General features: G+C 29.5%; 3 protein-coding genes across 15 annotated transcripts; all 3 read right to left on the reverse strand.

Annotated features, from left to right (window-relative positions):
* On the reverse strand, positions 1-7,133 carry LOC122573750. Of its 9 annotated transcripts, none has more exons than XM_043740557.1 (5): positions 6,884-7,133; positions 6,209-6,272; positions 4,551-6,126; positions 4,226-4,460; positions 1-731 (listed from the first exon to the last, which is right to left on the reverse strand). In XM_043740557.1, the coding sequence occupies exons 3-4, from the start codon at positions 6,099-6,101 to the stop codon at positions 4,251-4,253; spliced, it is 1,761 nt and encodes a 586-aa protein (XP_043596492.1). In that variant the 5' UTR covers positions 6,102-6,126; positions 6,209-6,272; positions 6,884-7,133; the 3' UTR covers positions 1-731; positions 4,226-4,250. The 9 variants fall into 9 exon arrangements, with proteins under 9 accessions (XP_043596492.1, XP_043596490.1, XP_043596489.1 ...); XM_043740555.1 differs by having other exon boundaries at positions 1-648; positions 4,551-6,123; positions 6,884-7,132; XM_043740554.1 differs by having other exon boundaries at positions 1-648; positions 6,884-7,132.
* On the reverse strand, positions 6,881-10,855 carry LOC122573756 (sorting and assembly machinery component 50 homolog). Of its 2 annotated transcripts, none has more exons than XM_043740578.1 (8): positions 9,991-10,855; positions 9,670-9,741; positions 9,502-9,576; positions 9,200-9,418; positions 8,844-9,058; positions 8,391-8,769; positions 8,010-8,304; positions 6,881-7,916 (listed from the first exon to the last, which is right to left on the reverse strand). In XM_043740578.1, exons 1-8 carry the CDS (start codon positions 10,009-10,011, stop codon positions 7,732-7,734), a joined length of 1,461 nt encoding a protein of 486 aa, XP_043596513.1. In that variant the 5' UTR covers positions 10,012-10,855; the 3' UTR covers positions 6,881-7,731. The 2 variants fall into 2 exon arrangements, with proteins under 2 accessions (XP_043596513.1, XP_043596515.1); XM_043740580.1 differs by lacking the exon at positions 9,991-10,855 and adding an exon at positions 9,829-9,961 and having other exon boundaries at positions 7,305-7,916.
* Positions 10,856-11,112: 257 nt separating this feature from the next.
* LOC122573745 (anoctamin-1) lies at positions 11,113-17,252 on the reverse strand. Of its 4 annotated transcripts, none has more exons than XM_043740545.1 (11): positions 16,110-17,252; positions 15,400-15,767; positions 15,172-15,297; positions 14,631-15,110; positions 13,425-13,818; positions 13,116-13,348; positions 12,825-13,022; positions 12,311-12,746; positions 12,033-12,238; positions 11,669-11,953; positions 11,113-11,594 (listed from the first exon to the last, which is right to left on the reverse strand). In XM_043740545.1, the coding sequence occupies exons 2-11, from the start codon at positions 15,709-15,711 to the stop codon at positions 11,283-11,285; spliced, it is 2,982 nt and encodes a 993-aa protein (XP_043596480.1). In that variant the 5' UTR covers positions 15,712-15,767; positions 16,110-17,252; the 3' UTR covers positions 11,113-11,282. The 4 variants fall into 4 exon arrangements, with proteins under 4 accessions (XP_043596480.1, XP_043596481.1, XP_043596479.1 ...); XM_043740546.1 differs by having other exon boundaries at positions 12,317-12,746; positions 16,110-17,250; XM_043740544.1 differs by having other exon boundaries at positions 12,033-12,746.
* Between the last annotated feature and the right edge of the window lie 147 nt (positions 17,253-17,399).

Here is a 17,399-nt window from a genome sequence, read left to right on the forward strand (position 1 = left end):
TTGTGTAACAAATTGTTTTTATTGGGATATAAAGAGTATCCTTACGTTATCGATATGATTTACTAACTATTTTCGTAGATGCGTAAGAAGCATGATATTGTACCTGAGAATTCATTTAACTGACTAGTATAATATATACTTCACCTCGTCCAACATTTTAAATAATTACTCACTATTTCTTTATTTAAGAATTGTCATATCTTTGTTTACTAATTCATTTTCCGCGATACACAATTGAAGTTTACCGTCGTCAAACAGAAATATTGCATCAACTGAGGAAACTTACCTTGAACTTTATTAGTATCATTATCTGTTATTGGCCACATTAATTGCGTTGGCAATTAATTGCAATTACTGATAATTCTGTAAAATTTAATAATTTCGTAACATAAAGCCAAGAAGCGGACACCGGATAATTTCGTATTTTTGCAATCGAGCGACTCATCATTTGACCAAGGGTCGACGTTTGTCAATGTTGTGTCAACAACACATCGCGTTCTACATCGCATCGAGAAACTACAGTGTTGCAATGGTCCGTGGTGTAGCCCTCTCTATTGCGCCAGCCATCCAGTTAAAATCGTGCCCATCCTCTTCCGGTTCACCTTCTCTCCTCGGTGCTCTTTTCACTGCAGATGTTTGACACGTTTCCTGGACAATGATGAATATACTGTTGCGAGTCGTTGTCATCGTATTTGTCGTCATTTTGCTTCATCTTGTAAATTATGTATCTACTAATAAAATTGCAGAGATCGTAATCTCTTGCTTCAATTAAATCTTAATTTCTATAAGAAATTTTTTATACAGATTTGATTCATACATATTGAGCTAACTCTATTACACTTCTCTACTATTCATTTCTTTAGAAATTCCCTTTACATTTATTTCCTAAGGAATTTCTCTTTCTCTGATATTTGTTTCCTGAGAAACTTTGTATAGAATTAATCCTAGTGAAAATGTGTTGAAAAATATATTTGAGGTTTCAGGGAAACGTCCTGCACAAATGAAATGCCGACTAGAATACCTACGATATAACACGGATATATTCCGTTATCTCATGTTTTCATTCATTCTGCAGGCGTTAAATCATTTAACCACTTCGAGCAACACATTACGCTTCTACTGCTTAATAGGTTTCATCATTATATCACGCGCGCTATACCTTATGAACAAAGAAAGCGCAGCAAAAGATCAAAATTTCTAATGCTGTAGTTGTAATTCAATTCCATGGAGTCATAATTCATTAAACGACGCACGAAACGGAAGTCTAGTAAAGAAACGAACTTCCAGGAACATAACTATACTGGGACTAATACGCTCGCGGTAATTAAATGTAATTCGATATCTTTCGAGCGTATCCTTCTTATCCAATCGCGAGAAATCTATCGCAAATGAAAAGTGCACCTGTACAGATTACGATAAAATATATAATTTTCTGTGGAATAGAACGAACAACAACGGAACTTTCCCACGAGATATTTTTCTGTTCTTCAATGTCAGAAAGATATAACAGCTGAAGGATGAAACTATTCCACTCTTATTATTTCTACTGCCAAGGCTGCGCCTTTGATGATACGTATTACTTTACTTGGAATGACCATTAGTATTTCTAATTTTCTAACGTTAGTAATTAATTTAGACATCATTAGTAATTCACTTTCACATTCATTTGTGAATCATTGGTTTAAACACAACACTTGATTTCTTAAAAAAAAAAAAAATAAAAAAGGAAATAGTTTAGTAAAAAAGTAAATATTGCCTAATTAAAAAAACTGTAATGAACCATCTGTACATTAGCCATAAAAGTATCGGTACTGTTAGAAATATCCATCGTGTCCGTTCCATCGGAACCAAACGCTACAGTGTCGAAACGACATTGTTCTTCAAAATGAATTCGTAGGACAATCCGTAGGCAATTAAGAAGCGGGATCCGTAACTGCAACGTTAATTTTCTGACCACCAATCAAGCACTCCATAGTCATGTAACTTGCCCTTGGCATAATTCGGATTGTATTATTACATTCATTGTTAGACTCTGAGAAACTTCTCAAGTTACTCATGACAGGGGCTCTAATAATGTGTCGGAACCATTGTCAGTCCTCCCTCATTGGCATATGCAATTAATAACGTCATGTTAGTGACAATAAGAAGTGCATCTAAATCCAAACCAGCGAACGCATATACATATTTGGTATCTGACCAAAATTAAATGATAAAATCTCATACCAAAGCGTTTGTTGTTCTGTTACATGAGTCAGATTTTATTTTGGTAAGATCTAGCCTTCTTTAATGGTGTTTGATGGAAAATTACGTTAATCAGAATCGTGAAATGTTAGTTGAAGTCTTGCTCCTGTTAGTGGGTATCATATATACAGTGAAAGATACTTTTACTAAACAGGTGCCGAAAATTTTTTTCAGGCCAAACATCTCATAAGCCATAGTAAAAGAGATTAATGCGTTTATTCAATCGAATATATACATATATTTATATACTAAATACATACGTAATATTACTCTGATTTCCAAAGTGAAAATACTATTTCAATTTTCCTCGATAAAAGTTAGACATAGGCGACTACGTACGTGAAGATCGAGTCTCCTTTTTTGTAATGTTACATATTAGAACTTAAAATAATTTCTAAACTAATGGAAAGAAGTTGTTAAATAAGTGTAAGTAAAAGATTATTATAAAGTAGATTATAATTTAATTATACAGATTTCTCGTATAGCGTCACACATATCATTGGCTTTTGTTATGTACACGCAGAATAATTGCTAATTGATTTTAAATATTATTAACAGTACACAAGTTTAGCAAGGAGAAATTTCTTTGTCCTAGTCCAAATTAAATTTAACAGAAACTAAACTTATAAATTAACGTTTCTTTAATAGCAAATTTCAAAACAAATTTATGTTCATTCGATTGAATTATGAACAAAATATGCATTATTTATGCAAATATATACTTGAACATAAGTTGAATATTTATTTATTAAGTATTTTCGTTAATGTCTTCTATACATATTTAATATAATTACGATCAAAAATAAAATCTTTAGATACAAATAAATACATATGATATTAGATAATTATTAAAACCGAAATAGAATTTATCTTATACCATCTTGATCTGATTGTGAATTTCAATTCTCAACTTATTGTAGCTTTGCCTTGTTATAATTTTTTTCTAATTCCAATATTCGCGATACAATAGTTACCCATAAGAAATATTCAAATTCTTAAATAAAATTATGATAAGAAATCTTTCGAATAAAAAGATGAAAGATAAATAATGCATATTAATAAATAAGGCAGATGTGCGTAAGCTGCGTATTTGAAAACGAAATTAAGTGGACATTTTTCATTTACATTTATACTTAATATTTAATATCCACTTGAAATGGATTTAATTATATCGTATAGAATTAAATCTCTATTACACGTGTTACATAATTGTCACGATTACGTGTAATTTTATGTGACTTAATCTCGTATTTAAAAAATGTACATATTTTATAATTACATTATTGGAAATGTTATGAAAAAGTCTCGACTTCATTACAAAATAGTTGCACAGATGAAGAAATGATGTATATTAAATATAAGAAACATGAATAACTAGTAATTTCCGATAATTCATTTTTCTGTCATACAACGAAAATAATATCTATTTATATATTTAATGACTAACGTATAATTCAATTTTATATTTCATAGATTAGATAAATAAGATGAAATAATTTAACCAAGGATATATGCATTATTTACATATATATAGTCTGTTACCTTATGCTATTTATTAATAGTTATCAGATATTTGAGAAATATTAATAGAGAAATGCTTATATAACTTAAATTTCCATTCTTCTCAAATTATATTAAATGATCCAATATGAAATTTCCATGTCTAGTAGAACATAAAATTTAGCATTTGTTGATATGCTTACATATGCAACAGACTAACCAAAAATAAGAATTTACAGCTTATAGCTTATATTTGTAGTGAAAACAAGTATGTAGAGTACACCAATCAATATAGATAATTACAAAGAACAAAATTTATTTCCATCGCTAACGGATATATTGCAATTTAACACAGACATCGTACACTAGTAACTCACAGCCTATTTTGTCATCCTAGAAGACTTATTATACATATTTTCTTTTTCTTTAATATATCATTTCTTCTTCTATCTTATATGACATTAATTTTGAATGATACAGTTACCTTGAAGGAACGGTGAATATCAACTTTATTCAGTAAGTGTAAATCGCTCATGCCAAATATGAGTTCTGTGCTGTACTGTTAATATTGGACTAAGAATACGTCCTATAGAATTTATTCGGCCTCTAAATCGTTCTCTATCTCTCGCCATTTCTTCCCATGGACCTCTTCGAGCTGCACGGTATGCATAGTCCCAATGCACCATTATATGAATTACTGGATTCAAATTAAATTTTACCTATAATAAAAATGTTACAATAAAAAGTTTAATAAACGGTAATTCATAAAATTGTAATAGGAAAGGTTTAAGTTGTAAACGATTAATTACTTTTTGAATCGGAGATATAGATATTTCATCTTTGAATGTTTTTTCATCTTCGTTTGCTTGATCTACATCGCTCTCTTCACTGTCTTCGCTATATTCAAGATCACTTTTGCAAGTTACTTCGGAACCAGTCTCAAATACTATGCAGTAACTATCTTCTGAGTCAATAGAACTTTCTGATATTAAACGTGGTCGAAATGTATTCTTTTGCAAATCGTATCTGTTTTCAATAAAATCGTGATCAAAGGTATCTGTTTGTTTTGGACATTCAAGTATACTTCTCATTTTTGCAGAAAATCTAGATATACCGCAATTAATGTTTCTGCGTGTTTTTTGTTTCTGAATTTTGGGCTCTACATTGGCAAACGTATATGTTAGAGGACTCACTGTTTCTTCTATAATACATTGTACAGCATCTACTGTAGCTTCACCAAAATATAAATTTCCTGATTCTTCTGTTTTCTGAATTTCTGTTATATCATACTCTTCAAGTTCTTGCCAGCATTTAAAATCGTTTTTTATATCTACTTTAATATCATGTTTAGTACGTTCCTTTCTGTGTCTCGTTTGGCTGACTCCAGAACGCCTAAGCTGCGACTTTGCTCGTCCCCGTCCTCGACCTTTTGCCACCATATTAAGTTTCCTCCGTTGCCTCGGTGAGAATGATCGTTTTGGACACAAGTCTGATTCAACAAGGTCTGTTTTACAAAATCTATCTGTTACACTGCTAATGACTTTTTGCAACATATTTGTGAACAAATTAGAGACTGCAGTTTGTTGAACTATCTGTGTACTTAATGCATTTGTACTAGGTGTTGAACAAGAGTTTTCCTTATTTATAATAATATTATCATCCACACTGTTACTAATACAATTAAAACATTGTTTTTTATCAGACATATCCTTACTGTATGTGTCTTCAAAATTATAACAATTTTCCATAGCACTCATTTCCTTCGTGTTTATATCAGAACAAATGTATTCAAACAATTCCTCCTCACTTGTTTTGTTCGAATTTTGAAGTGATATTAAATAATTACAATTATTTGTATTACATCTGACATCTTTATGAATGACTGATTCCTTTTCATCAGATCTCTCTGCATCTTTGTTCTTGCTACCAATATATTCATAGCTAAATTTTAAATTATCTTTCGTATCTTTATTAAAAATTTTGCATATGTATGATTTCTTTTCATCAAATACATCATTATGAATACTCTTGACAACATCTAAAGATTCTTTGATCTCGCCATTGGAGATGTACACATTATCGGTATTTAATGGTTCTCTTTTACCTGTCAGATTCTTAAAAAGGTCGTGTGAAATTTCATTGTTTACAACTGTTACAGACAAAGGATAATTAATACTTGCTATGAATGAAGCAGGAACTTTAGAAAATTGTCCCCAAAGTACGTTCAAAGCGTTGAGGACACTGTGAAACATGTTTTCTTTCTTTGGGCTATGCATGTTTGTGTGTCCATTCAATGTATCGTTCATCGAATACATTTTTTCCATTGTTGTATCTGCAGGTAAACTCTGCAAAGAACACATGCTTAACAATGAAGCAAAATTTCTGCTAAAAAAAAAAAAAACATTGAATTTAAAAGACAAACTCAGACTTTTGAAATATTATATGATATACATTTAATTATACATACATTATTCAACACAATGGTACTTTTCGACAACCTCTTCCTGTTCTCATAAATCTTCTTTGTTTAGCTGCAAAATCAAATTTAGCATTTTAGAAATATTGATTAAAAATGATTTGCTAACTATAAAAGCAATAATTTTATAGTTATCTTTCATAGTTAACATACCATTTTTAAACGGTATTTCTAAAATGCTGCTAATTATTAATAAATAAATTTAAACTTGATTATAACATGACAAAATGATAATATGTCAAATTTTGCAAATTATCAAATGTTTTCTAAAACACTACAAGAAAACATTCGATCATGATCGTTAGATTTTCAATAAATTATGTATATTAATTTCCAATATAAAAAGGAATTCATATTTTATAATATATGTAATTTTATCATTTCGATACTCAATATTTAATTAATTGCCAAAAAGTGTCATATTCCATTTTTGCATTTTCAAAAACACGCTTGAAATCAATATATATAACGTTTATAATCACGATAGGGACATCGTGAATTTATCGCGCACACTCCAAATATTAATTAAGATAATAGATTATTAAATAACGGCATATCCAAATTTGAAGAATTACTTCTGTATGATCATAACGGTATCAATATAATTTTAATATTAAATATGATAATACAATTCTACAAGATATTATTTTCTTTCACTCAACATACAACAAAGATAGCCTCCACAATCGCGACAACCACAATCACGTAGGATATTTTGTTCGCAATATGACAACTGATTTTTTCCTGTACCACACTTTCTATGCTTTAACAATGGGTATTCGATAAATTTCGTTACTTCAGATACAATATTTCGCTTTAATTCTTTAATAATTCCGGAGGATTCCATTGTAAAATGACGCATTATTATAACACACATTTGAACTATAACTTCTAAGCGGCCATTTTCAACTGGTTACTGCATGGGTCGTTTATAACTCATTTATCGCAGGGGCGCTGTCTGTCGTTTTACATTTTACATTTTACGTTTTACATTTAGACTATTAATTCACGAAAGATAAAAGTCTATAAGTAAACCCAATTCTGTAAGATATGTCCTTGATAACATCTGATATTGGAAAGTAACATATGCATTTTATTTATATTTTATTTATTATTGATTACACTTAAATATTCAAAAATATAGACAAACCATACTATGTAATCATTCATTTCAAACAAGTATGCATCATAATAAACTGATTCATCATACTTTGATGCAATCCCTGACTTTTCGCAGAAAATTGTAGTTGGTTTCGTACTTGATGCAAACTAGGAAATATATGTGCTCATCTTATGTAAACAATTGTAATATAATAGAATGTAAAAAAATTCCGAAAATACATTTGGATTAACTCTTATTTGAAATGCTTTTTGCTGATACTTATCTCTAATGGCATTAGAATGTATTCTTCATAAGAATAATAAATTTATAATTGTAATTTATTTTACATTAAATGCGTACGATTGACATAAAAATAGTATAGAATATACAATTTACTATCCCAAAAAGTTATTTATAAGTACTGCAATCCGAGCCCGAATTGAAATTGTTGCAATACATCGCTTCTGACAAATAACAAAGGCATAACTAAGTTTAATTCTACTCTCGCTATATTTCCAAGTTTCATCGCAATACCCCCGCCAACTGCACAACGAACATTTTCCTTAAAAATTTTCATATTTTCCTTATAATCATTTGCTGCAAATAACAAAAAATTACTTATTTTTGTAACTTCACAGATGATGGAAAATGAAGATAAAAAAAGATATTTCAAAATTTTTAATGTCGTACCAAATTTGAAAGTGAAATTTGATACATTTCCACCATTGATGAAACCATGTAACTTGAACAAATCACCGAAACCGTGACGACCGGGTCTAAATGGCAGTGGTGTGTATAAATGAAGTGCAAGTGCCCAATATACATCGCCTCCGATTGAATTTCCATCGTGGCGAGGTCCACAACCTCTCATATCGAATCCTCTAAGATTCAATGGTCCACCCAAGAAAAATTGATCGGCGATATTTATTTTCATATCATTGCTGATTCCTCGAAGCAATCCAGATTGAAAACCCAGCTGGAAGGTCTAATGAAATTTCTATAATCAGACAAATTGTACAGAAGATAAATCATTCAAAAGTCTAATCTATTTCTGAGTTCAAAGATACTTGCTGCATATTCATGAGGTGTCCAATTAGTTTGCATGATAAGTTCATTTTTAACAAATCCAATATCTCCTCCGAGACCAGCTATTTCTGTCGAAAATTGTACAAGACTTCCCGTAGTAGGAAATATTAACGAGTCTCTTTTATCGATGGAACAAATATGTCGCAGTGCAGATTTCAAATTTGGACCGCATTGTTCTCTAACGCGAAACGACGCTTGTTTGGACGAAATAATCTCCCTATATGTAGCTTCATATTGTAAATTATGCTTCAGTATACCTGCCCCATCTGTGTTAAAAGCAATATCTAATAATAAACCTTTATCACATTGACTAAAACCAGACCATGGGAACCTATTTGATGTGTTAAACACACTGCCAGTTAATCTGTAAAAAATGTTAAATTATATATTAACTGTAATTTATAACATTAATCTTTAAAATGGAATAATTTTACATACACTCTATGGCGCCAACTGCCTATGAATGGTTTAACAGCAGATATACTTATATTAGTTGAACTTTTTGAACCATAAGAGTATTCCATCTGAAGACGTTCTCCTCTTCCAAATAAATTAGGTGCTTTTGCTTGAATAATAACTGAACCCTCATTATTTCCAACCATAGTGCTAATTCCACCTGTTAGACGTCTCATTTCATGTACCATAAAAGTGACCTGAAAAAGAACGTAATTTGAAGTCTCTTATACAAATATATGCTAACTTTTAGAGAAATGATTCATGAGTGAACTGGAATGAATTAAATCTGAGAAATTACTTATTTTTTGTTGAATTAGTGTGTAATTATATAGACCCACTTCAACGCCTTCTGGGGTAGCATGAGGACCTTGACTGGTATCAATGTAAATTCCAATATTCCCAAAACATCCTAAACCTTGCAATTGTTCTCTCACTTTATAGGCACGTAAAATAATATCATAAAAATCTTCAGCTTTAAACAATTCTGTTACTTGGGCTTTTATTATGTCATCTTTTGTTCTCATGAGTCCATCTACATGTATTCTATCAACTCTTGCCTAGTTTACAAAATACCAAGACTTAGAAATTAATAATTTATATAAATAAAACAAATGTTTTATGTTTATATTAATGAGTATACCTTCACTGAATGAAGATCAATGGATTTCTCTTTCCTTTTTTCAAGTAAATTCATCTTCTCATGAATGTGTGAAGACTAAGAAAGATCGTTAGAATTATAAAAAATATATTTAAAATATTGCATCTATATTGGATAAATTTTAAGTCAAAATATATGTATATTACTTACAGGATTATCTTTTTTGAAATTTTGTTTTTCATTATTTGAAGATTCGTTTGTATTTCTAAACATATTTGATTCCTGAAATGGCAAAACACGCGAAACGTTAACGGATAAAATTTAATTAAATAGTAACTTGCAAAAATTGACTAAATGTACAATGACAACCTGTATAATAAAGGAAGGAATGCTCAAATTTAATAAAACATTTAGCACAATTATTAAATTTAAAATAACGATGTTAAAAATTATTATTAGAAATTACTCATGCAGCAAATTAATGGTTTTAATTTTAGGTTATTCTGTAATTTTCTAATAATAAGCGTGTACCTTCGCATGAACAGTTCCCATTTTTGTTAAAAATTAATTTTTACTATTTGCATAAGAATTCACATTAAAATCATATAATAAATTATGTCAGATCTCTTTTAATGCTTAGTAAAAAATAAATGTAAATTTTTTTAAATCAAATATTCGGAATGACTGAGAATAGGGTAATGTGGTATTCTCAATACCGGTTCTATGATATCGCCCTCTGCGATACAACACTTTTGATAATAGGATAATAATAAAATTATATCACTTTAAACTTACAAAATTCAAAATTTTCATTGTATATATGAGAATGTTTATTTACTTTAATTCAAGATTTTATTTACTTTAATTGCATTTTATATTATTTTACGGCTCTTTATTTAAGTTACACATGTATGATGTAAAAATTACATACATTCATAAAAGTATTACATATCTATCCTTATTAAATATAGCAGTTAACTGTATCAAAATGTATATTTTAATTGTATATATTTAAAAATATTACAGAGTTTATGAAAATTACAGGAAAATGTTGTAATCAAGTAGAGGTAGATGTTACTATAATATTAACAATACACATTATCATAATATTAAGAAACCTCATTGTTACTTAATAGTTAATAGTTAATTGCTATATTGTGCATAAATGTAGAATAATTAATTCATTCTTAAGAAGTAAATCCATATATTAGAATATAATATCGCTTACAGGAACTTTTAGAGGAAGCTTTATCAATTATGTTTATGGAATTAAACTTTGAAATAATACAATAACAAAAATGTAATTTATAAAAGATGCAATAATAAGTGAATAAATAAATTACATTATTACGCGCATTTTTCTAGATTAAATATATAATTTGGCATAAAAGATAAAAAAAGACAGAATAATGTAATATATTCATATATGTATATCTTTAAGTTAGGTCATGAGTCTTCATTTTCATTTGTTAGGAACAATAGTATAAGATTCATATACATACACATACATATTTTAACAGAGAATAAAATATCAAAATTTGTTATAATAAGAATACTTCCTTCTTTTTAAATAATTATTCATAAAAATATATGAGAGCTTCAATATCAACATGTATATAAATTATTATTATATGTATCTAAATATCATCTTTCTTATTTTTCTTTATTATTAATATTAGTTATACTTTTTATATATTTCTATTAAATAATTTCTTCAAACACATTCATTTGGAAATCAGATTAATGAAACCAATATATGTAGGTGTGACTAGCAACACAGTTATAACTTTCTATTGATTTCGTTAATTTGGTCTGCAAAATGGTTATAACGCGGCAGGACCAGCTCGTGAATGTGTACTAGTCGGTGATACAGGACTTCCATGAACTTCTAAATCAAATTCAGAATTAGATAAACTATTTCTCATGACTCTGCTCCATCGATTCGTGTTTTCATTTAATGTAATATGTTGATTTGTTTCTACATCATTAGCGGATCTTTCACGAGCACGAAGTGCTTCTTGCTGAATAATTATTTCATTAGTTATATACGTCTCGCGTCGAATTTTATCCCTTAACTTTGGATGGATATCGGGGATACACCATCGCACGAATATCATGACCAAAGCAACAACATTCTGGAAAAGATTGATTTTGTTAGATGTTAAAGTTGATTTTTGAATTTAAATTTGCATTGATGATATAACAATACCTCAAATACAACAATAAAAGCTAATCTCGCTGCAAGTACGTGCCAAAACATAATTGTATATTGATATTTGTTTGGCGATTCAGGAGGTTCTCTATAATCTGGATATCTACATATTTCAACCTGCTTGTGAGAAGGTAAAAATGGTTCAGTACCATTTTTTAAGTCACTTGTATTAAATTTGGAGAGAGAATGATCTAGAAATCCTTTCAGAGAATAATTATCAGAGACAGTTATTCGATAAACTAGTCTTGGTATAAAATTAGAAGTAAAAGCTATAATGAACGCCTAAAAAGTTCAAATTATAAGTATACAAAAAATTATATATTGTTTACATAGAATACTTTATAGATAGATACAAACTCACATTAGTTATAACTGATAACTTAGAAATAGAATCAAGAATACGAAACCATATGCCTATATCTGTAACACGTTGTCCAACTGGCCTTCTGTACATTGTCAATAACTTTTTGGCATCTAATCTCATTTCAAAAACGTTATTCAACAGTGCAAAAAATGGTGCTAACGGAAATGCAGCAACAAAGATAGTAACAAATCCATATTGTAACACTGTAATATGTAAGATATTAAAATTTAAATAGGCAATATAAATACATATATCTAGTTTTAAAAATATAATACCGCTACCCATTTCTAAATACTCAGGAAATAAACTTCTTGGACCCCATTCCACCAATTTATAATCCTTAATCCATTGAAGATATTTCCGAGTAGTAACTTTTTTCTGCCCATCTTTTGTCTTCATCCCAACATGTACTTTTAAAGTATTTAACCATTTGTAAAATAGTGGAAACAACATTTCTAATATTGTATTCATAGCCTGCTTGCCAATCATGATAATGCTTAACTGTATGCATAATTCCATAAGGCAGCCACCAGGGCCACATTCTTCTTGTCGATATTCGAAAAAGCGATTATAATTTCCCGGATAACCAACGAATTTTCCTTTAAAAAATGCTATATAAAATATGGAAGCATAGTAATTAACAAATTCGAGTAAATATATTTTTAATGTTAAACTATCATCAAATTCAGTTTGAGTTCGGAGCAGTTCAATCTGTAAAAATAAAAGAGAAAAATTTAATATTTTTAAAAACGAAGGAAAAAATATATCGTTATTATGATATTAAAGTACCTCGGTTAAATATTCAGCTAGCCAAACATAGACCCAATTAAATACTATAATGCAGCACAAATTAATGCTAGCTGCAGTAGCTGTTGTAAATAATATTGCATAACTTGTTACCATAGGATGTCCATAAACACTTAAGGCGGTTAAAACAGACATTCTATATAAAACAACACCTAACACTGCTGCCATTGCTATTGCAATCTATAATTTAGAACATAAATAAAAAGCAAATTATTTGAAAAAAAAATCGTAATTATTAAATTCATTTCTTTTTTATATTCTATATTCACAAACCAGCAACAAAACGACGGAAAAACTGAGAATCGTAGCGGGAACTCTCATTTTCCAAAAGGGAACTTTCGGTTCTTCCGTATTTGTAATAATATTGAGCGATTTCTTTTTTATATGTGCTAAACGTGCTAAGTACTGAGGACGAGGATGTTCCTCTTGAGCATCTAAACCAGTTAAATCCCATCTGTGAGTTATTTCTGCTGAATACCTCTTCCACAATTCCAAAAACAATGTAGCTAATAAAATATAATAAAAATAATAATGAAACTTACATTGTGCATGTGTATAGCTATCAAGGATACTATTACATACCCCATAATGACATAAATATAGAAAAAAACACGGTTGATGGATTATCAAACAAATACGTAATTCTTGCGTGTAAGCATGTTTCCTTTAAATTCCAATATCCACAAAAATGATCACATAAGGGACACATTTGAATGATACCCTTACCATTACAAACATCTTCGCTTGGTTCGTTAGAATACAAAGTCGCGCAACTGTATATGAAGCATAAAAGGCCTACAATACTAGCAGGTATCAGCATATGTGTATAAAATCCGAGCCAAGCAAAGTAAAGTCCAATTTTTACTCCAAAATATTCTTTGATATAATCCAATGGTTGATAGTGAAGACATTTTTTTAAACATGCCCATTCTTTGTACAAAAGATACCTCATAGAATCTGGTGCTTGTAAATCACCCTAGAAATAAGAAAAAATTGTATTAATTAAAATATTATGTCCTAAATAAATTTTTATCTGAGTTATATCTAAATTTGTTTGAAATACTATAATGCATGAAATATGAAAATTTTTAAATGTACATTTACTTAAATTTATGTATAGTAAAAAGTATAAAATGTTGTTTACTCAATAAAATATTTTAGTCCTTGTTTTATAATCAAGATAAATTCAGCATTTTTAGTAACAGTCATATGTGGTGTATTAACGAAATATTCACTTACGATTGCTAACGGAATTTTACAGATAGAAGGAGATACGAATATAAACGTTCATTGTCGTATATAAATTGAAGATGATAATGAACAAAAGGACAATAAAAGTTCAAGAAGCCTGAGTATACATACATACCTGAAAATCCACCCTTAATAACTATACTTTGTCTATTTATATAAATATATGTATAAAAACGTATTAAACACGATAAAATACGGAAATCCTATAAATTGCTTTTTGCTTAATATAAATCCACATAGAATAACTACATTTGAAACAAAAGGGTAAACCATAAATTATATATTGGCGTTCTTCCTTTAAAGATTTTTCAACGGATAATTCAATGTTTTGGAGGTGTGAAAAACTGCGCGAAATAAGCGAATGGAAAACAATAAAGCTTGTTGATATTACGATATAGCCGTCCCTACTTTTTAACGACACTAATAATGTAGAAAGATAATACAAGCATGTACCTATAACTTGACATAAATAGAAGTTATTACAATAAATCTAAAACTGAAAAAATGCGGAGAAAAAAACAAAAAGATATGGCTTACATCGTGAAGAGGATATGCGGCTATGTATGCTTTTTCCGAAATCAACCTTTCTATCCCAAATGCAAAATCATCATCCTTGGTTTCTGTAAATCTGGTTCTATCTAAAATGAACTGTACAATTCTAGCACGTGTTGCGGCAGTAAAAAAGTTTGGCGAGTCCAAACAGAACAAGTACTCTTTATCGCGGCTATAAACAGCCGTAAAATTATGTCTCATAGTTGGAAATATTGTTTGGTCTACATAATATTTTTTCATAATTCTCTTGAATAACGAATTGACTTCTTTAATTAATGCGTTACTACGATTTTCAGGAATTAACACGGTAGGTAATTCCTTCATTGGCAATCTAAGTTTTAATATTTCAGCATACCGTCTTAGTACTTCTCGTGGTGCATGAATTTTTATAAAATGAAGACCGTTCGGTTCTGCCTGTTCATATTCTAACTGTAAACCTTCCTTCTCCAAATTCTTTTCAAATACCTAAAAATTAAAAATAGATATTAAATAAAGAATATTATTTCTTCACTATACATTTACTTACACGTCTATATTCAGTACAGCGATATGTTTGAGCTTCCACATTGTACTCATCCCAAACAATTACAAAATCAATTGTACGAACTTCGTCACGAAAATATAAACTAAAAGCTGTTCCACATTTTGAAATCTGAAGAAAACAATTATTATTTCATGATTAACATAGTTTCATTTTTAAACATAAATAATAAAGTTATAAAAATATAATAAAAATAAAAAGTTATAAATTTACCGATTTTGAACTTCTTCTACTATTCCTTAAATCTGTACAACTACCATCAATTGTTGTCCCATTATTAAGGGTTGATAAATCATCATTATATGATCGCTCAATATCTTGTAGGGAGATTGCGCTATGCATACTATTCATACTCATATTTGTAGCATTATTTAATGATGAGATATTATGAACACTTTGATACAAAGTTTGTATAGATCCTGCATTTAAATTACTTGGTATCGACCGATAAAGACTTGCTTCAGATGTATTATTTCTATCTTTTTGTATCCATGGTATAGAAATTTCTTCATCATCCTCTTCCATTTTGAATTGAATTGATCAGTATTCAAATCCTATTTATCTGAATCTAGCAACGTATACTACATGCAAGCCAAATAAAAAATATTTATATATTCATAAAAAAAGTGTCACACAACATGTACATTACAAATATTTTACTCGACTTGATATTATAATCTTATGATAAACTGAAGAATGAAATACTTGTGACAAAGTAAGACATGAATAAAACAATGAATACTATTAATGAAGCTATTAAAATGGACAAAGGATTATATTAAAATTTATCCAATTTATATTAAATTATTCCAACTTTACAAGAAAAAATGATTTATTACTAATTTTATACAATATCTAACTATAATATGTTTACAAAATTTTCTATGTAAAAAGCACTAACTAAAATATATTAGTATGCTTACAGAATTTCCATGTTCCAATTAGAAATCTTTAATTCCGGATGCTGTACTGATATGGTACAGGAAATTGTCACAATATAATCGTATCGTGCATATATTTTTAACCTTTGCTTTACTACTACACAGATTTCTTTCTTATGAATTAGTTAATTTATGTGCATTTTTACAAAAGTAACATACTTAGCATTTTAATTTTATTTTTCGAATAAATGCAAAGTAATGTATATAATCACAAAGATGTAATTTCATGATTCGTATTAATATATTGCACTACACATGTGTGCAATTGTATGTATTGTATTGTATGCAATGTGTTAAATGATCACGTAGTCCATATAAATTGATACCATTTGTCACGTCCACTTGTTTGTGTCAGTTCAATTTATATAAATTCTTAAATTTGTAGCAACCAAAGGCACGCACAACTAAAAACCTTTGGTGTGCCAACGACCGATATGATTTTTGACATACGGGCCAGCAAAGCTATTTTTAAGGAAACTATTTTTTATGTGTCGCTTCGATTAGTCTCATCTGTATGTATCTTTTCGTTCAAATTTTGTTATCAGCAATAGCATCCACAAAAGTCATCAATCCCAAGTTTCTACGGACGAAACAACACGAGCGTCGAATCGACGTCCGTTCCGTAACATCTGTATAGAATTATATGTACTTATGTTGAAGAGCTCACACTAAAAACGCGCGTCACTTCAGTATACAATAATACATACATAAGTACATATATTTCTTCGAAGGATACCACGCAACGGACGTCGTTTTGACGTCGATGTGCACTCAGGCTAAATGGCCCATTCATCGAAGATCTAGTGACCACAGGTCAAAAACGACCAGAGACATCATTACAAACCACATCACATGCCTCAGGCCAAGGAGAAATTACCCTGGATCACTAAATGTGATAAATAACACTGATATATATCACACCTTATATATCAGTGATAAACAAATTCTGCTTTTGAAGAAGCACGTTAAGGATGTCGAGAATACGATGTGTAACAAAAGTAATAATTAAATGCCTAATTGGTTGCGCTGTGTGGGAATCAACGACAGTTAGAAAGTTCCCATTTCATTCGTCCGAGAAAAAGTCTGTAATCCATTAGCGAATAAAAGACTTTCCTATCGAACTATTTTGTAGTTAATAATACTATCTCATTCCTTCAAACTAAATAAAAAGCAACGACGTTTCTATAATACATTACAATCAAACATAAATTCTCTAATACATATTTCATGACACATTCATATTAAATATTTTCTTCAATAATGAATGTTGAA

Source organism: Bombus pyrosoma, linkage group LG12 (genome assembly GCF_014825855.1).
Source record: "Bombus pyrosoma isolate SC7728 linkage group LG12, ASM1482585v1, whole genome shotgun sequence".
Taxonomy (NCBI): Eukaryota; Metazoa; Arthropoda; class Insecta; order Hymenoptera; family Apidae; genus Bombus; species Bombus pyrosoma.

What these genes read in the sequence shown, in the direction of transcription:
- LOC122573745 (XM_043740544.1), bottom strand. Translation starts at nt 15,711, where the DNA reads ATGGAAGAGGATGATGAAGAAATTTCTATACCATGGATACAAAAAGAT. An exon ending in GTAGAAGAAGTTCAAAATCG is followed by an intron (nt 15,298 to 15,399) that starts GTAAATTTATAA and finishes TGTTTTCTTCAG; the next exon opens with ATTTCAAAATGTGGAACAGC. An exon ending in AGTTATCAGTTATAACTAAT is followed by an intron (nt 11,954 to 12,032) that starts GTGAGTTTGTAT and finishes TGAACTTTTTAG; the next exon opens with GCGTTCATTATAGCTTTTAC.
- LOC122573756 (XM_043740578.1), bottom strand. Translation starts at nt 10,011, where the DNA reads ATGGGAACTGTTCATGCGAAG. An exon ending in GGACACCTCATGAATATGCA is followed by an intron (nt 8,305 to 8,390) that starts GCAAGTATCTTT and finishes AAATTTCATTAG; the next exon opens with ACCTTCCAGCTGGGTTTTCA. An exon ending in AAATTTCACTTTCAAATTTG is followed by an intron (nt 7,917 to 8,009) that starts GTACGACATTAA and finishes TGTTATTTGCAG; the next exon opens with CAAATGATTATAAGGAAAAT.
- LOC122573750 (XM_043740557.1), bottom strand. Translation starts at nt 6,101, where the DNA reads ATGTGTTCTTTGCAGAGTTTACCTGCAGATACAACAATGGAAAAAATG. An exon ending in CTATATCTCCGATTCAAAAA is followed by an intron (nt 4,461 to 4,550) that starts GTAATTAATCGT and finishes TTTTTATTATAG; the next exon opens with GTAAAATTTAATTTGAATCC.